Below are 5,632 nucleotides of genomic sequence, written 5' to 3'. Positions count from 1 at the left end.
TAACTGGCTATCCTACCTGAATCTGCCCAGCTGACGCAGTAAGCCTGACAGTGAACTACAGCACCAGCGGCTGAACTGCTAATGAAAAACCTGCTGGCCTTTGGCTTCTCTATAGGAGGGTCCACAGCCAGCATTAAACCCTCACAGCGGGGCATTAAAACAGCTGTAGTTAATGAGTCGGGTGATTTAGAGCTTGGGCTGATCTTCACAGCCTGGGTACAGTAACACATTTTAGATGAATTATATAATTCATGTTAGGCTAGTATGTTGTGTTACAAGAAGCAGGCGCAGAAATGAAGCTTGTTATAGCTCACATGTGTCATTTCATTACTTTTGATCTTTTGATTAAGTCGATTTTGATTCAGGTCTCGTTTAAACGTAGTTAAGAGTCCACATCCAAATGATTAGTTCATTACACACTAGTTTCGAGCGCATTATTTGGTAATAAGCTGGGGCGGGGGCGGATTTGTGGAAGGTTTATCGATGTGCGGTGAAGCTCGTTATGTTTCAGCAGTTGCAGAATTTGGTCTGAACAGCTCTGTTTGTTATTGGCCGAGTGCGCCTCCTCAAGAGTCTTTTGGCGCAAAGCTCTTCATATGCGCATAGCAAACAAGACTTTTCAGCGTTGTAAATATTGGCGCACGCTCTGAGCCGTATGGGAAACAACTCAAGAGAACTTTACAATCGTGCACGTGCTTTCCTTTTCTCCGTCTCTGTCTTCGAGACTTCTTTTGAACGCGCCCCTCGCTTTTTAAATGGAGGCACGTGTCCTAATGAGCTCTTTTTAAACCTGTTGAATGGACACGAGCACCCTGCTGCGCGCCGTGCCAGCCCCGGCCCTATTTAATCCCCGCGCACGGGCTTAGTACAAGTAGCGCTTGGCTTAGTGTCAGGAGAGGGACTGGACCTCACATCTCAGAGGCAGTGGTCTAGCATCGGGGGATATATCTCAGGCGGAGTGGTCTAACTTTGAGGCATAGGCTGGACCTCAGAGGCCTAATATCTTGGTGGCAGTGGTCTAACAAAGTTAGACATCTCAGAAGCAGTGGTCTTTCGTAGGTTCCGATACCTCAGAGGAACTGGTCTACCATAGGGTCAGATATCTCAGGAGCACTGCTCTGCCACTGAGGCAGATATCTCAGAAGTAGTGATCTACCATACAGTCAGTTATCTCCGAAGCAGTGGTCTAGGGTAAGACACATCGGAAGCAGTGGTCTACCATAGGATCAGATAGGGTCAGATACCTCAGAAGCAGCGGTCTAGGGTCAGATACCTCAGAAGCAGTGGTCTACCATAGGGTCAGATACCTCAGATGCTCTAGTTTACGATAGGGGCAAAATATCTACCAAAGGGTCAGACATCTCAGAGCATTTTCTGCCTGGGTCAACCAAAGCAACAGGTCTAAGAAACCAACTCAGTCTCATAGCCTTAATCAGTAGTGTCCAAAGACAGTATCCACGACCTTTAAAGAGGGGACTGAACTCAGAGCGATGGAAGACACGCTTTTCGACTTTGACCAGGATGCCACACCAGACCTCGCTTTCTGGGGCCAAATGGACCCCAACTTCCAGTTCCAGTCACAGCTGGATTCTCTTCTGTTCGACTGCCAGCTTTCGCCGTGGTCCTCCGCTGGATGCCAGTCCATGTTCCCCGACTTCACCGACCTGGATTGGCAGTCTCCGCGGCTGGAAGCCGGTGCTGAAGCGGACAGCTCCGGTGCGCACGACCCTCACGCGGGGGGCAAGCGCGCACAGCGCCGCCTATCGAGCCACCACCACCAGCAGCAACAGCAGGAGCAGCAGCAGCCGTACAAAGTGCAGCGGCATGCCGCCAACATCCGCGAACGGAAGCGCATGCTGAGCATCAACTCGGCCTTCGAGCAGCTGCGCTGCCACGTGCCCACGTTCCCGTACGAAAAGCGCCTCTCCAAGATCGACACGCTGAGACTCGCCATCGCCTACATCGCGCTGCTGAGGGAGATCCTCATGTCCGGCTGCGACCCCAAGTCCTACGTGGACGAATGCATGAAAAACGGCTACAAAAATCAGACCAACGCGATCTGGAACACAAGTGGTGAGTGAGACTACTCGCTTCTATTAATTAGACGTCGGTTCACTATTGTATGAATATGATCTGTTTTAAGGTTAAAGGGTTTTTAAGGCATACATTTAAAGTTTAATAGAAGATTAACGAGGGGCCCATTGAACGTAAAAGACGACATTGAACTTATACTAAAATAACTGCTGCCTTCGACATAATTATATGAAACTTTGCATTTATTCCCTGCATTACTTAGGAAGGCTAGTATGCATTCCCCCTGGGGGTTTGCTGGACAAGTTCTGCTGTATACTAGAAAACACCAGCCTTTAATGAACTCAGTAAGGTCAATATGTAAAAATTGATGTTCTCTGAGCACTAATATGAAGAACTGTTTTTTATCCCAAATGGTTTAAACCAGTTGGCTAAAAAGTTATAATGCAGTGTAAATTCTGCATTTTGATCATTTGATCAACAAGTAATCCACGTTTGATTTGAAATAATAGCATGGAAATGATATATAATCATGCATGAAAACAATAGTCATTCACAATATACAGTGAAATCACTTTAGACCAGGGGTGTCAAACTCAATCACTAAAAGGGCCATATAACAAAATCTCATGAAATCTGTGGGCAAGCTGTGTTTTTATTTTATTTTACTTCAAATTTGCCTTTGCTTATTCAAAGCATGTCAAAACTACAACAGCAAAACAGGCACTGAATAGTTATTCAAAAATAATTCTAAACAAATTATTTTAGGTAGTTTTTCATGCTTATTTGCTGGAATTGAACATCAGGCATGTTTTCTTTTTGTGTAACCGCTGGCCCAGAGATTGTTGTTAGGGAAGGGGTTTTTGAACACATACTAAGTTGCAGTGCATGCTGGAAACTGCAGTGTCTCTCAGGGTGAAACGGGCTAATAGGAATAGAAAGTTAAAAAAGTTGTGGGCAAATATGACTGTGTCACGGGCCTGACTTGTCCTGCAGGCCTTGTGTTTGACACACGGGCTTTAGACCAATCAAAGCAAGTTCTATAGCATTTACACCTACATTGTTGAAATATCACCTGCACCAGTCTTACATACATCTAGCTGGATGCAATCAAACACTACAAGACAACAAATCCAATATATTTAATACATGCAAATATAAACCAGATTTGAAAGTTAGGCTACTTCCCATTGTGCATTACACTGTGTGTCTAAAACTGCATAAACTTAGAAACCCAGTAGATTTCTGAGGCTTTAGCATAGATCTACTGTCTTCACATTCTGACTTCACCCTTCATGCTGTACGGAACAATAGTTCACAACAAAATAGGAAACCCTATGATTCTTCTTACGTCTTAGTTGACCTGAAATAAGGGGCAAGTCGATTATTATTATACCTGTGCTGAGTGCTGTTGTAATAGTGCAGTGTATATTTTCTTCTAATCACCTTTTAGTGAAGAATATGTATACAGACCGTCATGGAAAGTTTTTTTTAGCTCCACATAGCTCTTAAATGAGCGAATATGCAAATGCCTAGCAGCTCATTTGTTTCTAAATAGGGTGTTAAACAGTTCCCTTTCTTCACATTAGTTTTTTTACTCCCAGCTGTCCAGTCCTTGTGTTTTGTTCTCAATAGGAGGCTGTGTGTTTTGTTTAACTGAGATGCAGGCCACCGTCTCACCAAGGAGAACATTTGAATGAAGAAGTGTGCCCCTTTTGTTAGGCCTGGACCTGGGACTTGTTCGATGGTCATTAAAATGTATCTAAAAGGTCGTGTTTGTCCTGCTTTTGTCTCCTTCAACTCCAGATCTGACAGCTCGTCTTTCTTGGATAAAGTGGGATTAGAGTGCAGGATAGACTTAGCTCAGCTCAGGGGAGAGATCCTGCCCCCACCTCATTGGCAGCTTGGCATCATGGCGGACTGACATCTGCAGACTTCTCACCACGGAACATGGAAGACCCTTCAGCTGAGCGCCGGGCACGCCGGACGCTTTTTATATTCTAATGTGTTGACGATGAGAGAATGAGGTCCTGTGTTTTAGGGGTGAATGGGACTATGTTCAAGCATTACTGAAGCAAAGACATGCCACTTATATGTGGAGGGGATGAGAGAACTGCCGAGCATCTTGGGGTGCCTGTTTAAGTGTTTTGTGTGTGTTTCAAGCTGAAGGGTGGGAATTTCACCCTCTCCACCACATTTACATGATAGAGTGGTATTGTTTTGCACTAATCATGCCCTGCTCTGCAGATATTCACTGCAGTTTGATCGCTAGTATATTTATTGTTTATTTTATAATTTATTGAGAATATTGTCTTATTTATTACTTTTCTGTGTTTTTCTCTTTAAATGTGTTTTCACAGCCATTTTTCTGAAGGACTTTTTTTTGAAAGAGAATAACATTTTTGCTCAGACTTTAATAGCTTTTTACTGTGCTCTTTTAAGTACAGCTTTGTGCAAACGTTTTAGACACAAGATAATTACAGACAATTACATTACATAACCCCAGTCCAATTACATTTAGTTGATTTTATAAGTGGAAAGGAAGCCCTTTACACTGTGTGAAAAATTCATGATAAGTGGACCAATAGAAATGCTCCAAAACAGCTTGGAATAAAATGTCTTTACATTAACTTACATTTAAACTAAAGCATGTTTTTGCTATTTTCTGTAAAACTGGTATTTTGGAGATACGTGTTTTTCTTTGGACAGCAAATTGGACCACAGCAATCCATATATATATATATATATATATATATATATATATATAAGAACAATATCCTAATATTAGAATAAATACAAATAACACTAATACAAAAGGCAATGATTTTGTGTATTTTTAAACCTTTTCCAGATGAAATCCAGCTGTTATCACCTAGTACTTGGTTTGGCTGATGAATGCTGCATTAAGCTAAATGAGGAGTGCGGGTGATGAAATGAAACAAAACACTGTAGTGGAAGACGGCTTCAAGGAAAATGAAACGTTATTCTAACTCACTAAAAAGATATTTTTGAAAACAAGAAATTCTTGTTACTGTTTACTGCATGAAAGATTGTTTGAGTTTATTCTAATATTCAACAGTGCTTTACCTGCAGAAGCTCATATTTCCCAGATAAATGGTTTTAAATGATCGGCCTGGGTGTGCCTAAGACTTTTGTACAGTACTGTATACAAGCACATGATTCTTTGTGGATGAAATATTTCCCCAAGTCAGTTCAGTTGATTTCAGCATGTTTTATTACGATTCCCTTCATGAATGCGGACCATTTTTAAACCCTTAAGGGAAAAACATTGTTACTGTACCACTATAGTGAGTGTGCTTTTGCTACAGGTGTGCTTGTGTTTGCATTGGCCCTGAAAATCAAGTCCACTGGTGACATTGAATTCACAGCTGTCCTGTCTCAGCGGTGTGCCCTCCTCTCACAGAGTACGTTTGTTTTAGCCATTTCCCCTTTGGTAAAGGCCAGCTCAGGGGAGCTGTCAGCCTGCGTTCACTCCCTAACGCTGGAGGGCTGGAGAGAGAGGAGGGACGGACCTCATTCCTCATCACACGCATTCATGAATACCAGGATGATGATTGTAATTATTCCTCCTGCCGTGAAG

At 42.7% G+C, this 5,632-nt stretch overlaps 1 protein-coding gene across 1 annotated transcript; it reads left to right on the top strand.

Moving 5' to 3' along the window:
• The first annotated feature begins 888 nt into the window (after nucleotides 1-888).
• On the top strand, nucleotides 889-4,637 carry LOC108423877 (protein Fer3). The gene is made up of 2 exons (XM_017691480.2): nucleotides 889-2,073; nucleotides 3,838-4,637. The coding sequence occupies exons 1-2, from the start codon at nucleotides 1,491-1,493 to the stop codon at nucleotides 3,873-3,875; spliced, it is 621 nt and encodes a 206-aa protein (XP_017546969.1). The 5' UTR covers nucleotides 889-1,490; the 3' UTR covers nucleotides 3,876-4,637.
• Nucleotides 4,638-5,632: the final 995 nt, after the last annotated feature.

The sequence above is a fragment of the Pygocentrus nattereri genome, chromosome 6, assembly GCF_015220715.1.
Source record: "Pygocentrus nattereri isolate fPygNat1 chromosome 6, fPygNat1.pri, whole genome shotgun sequence".
Taxonomy (NCBI): Eukaryota; Metazoa; Chordata; class Actinopteri; order Characiformes; family Serrasalmidae; genus Pygocentrus; species Pygocentrus nattereri.
Note: the sequence above shows the minus strand (reverse complement) of the source record. Positions and strands in the feature narration are given on the sequence as shown.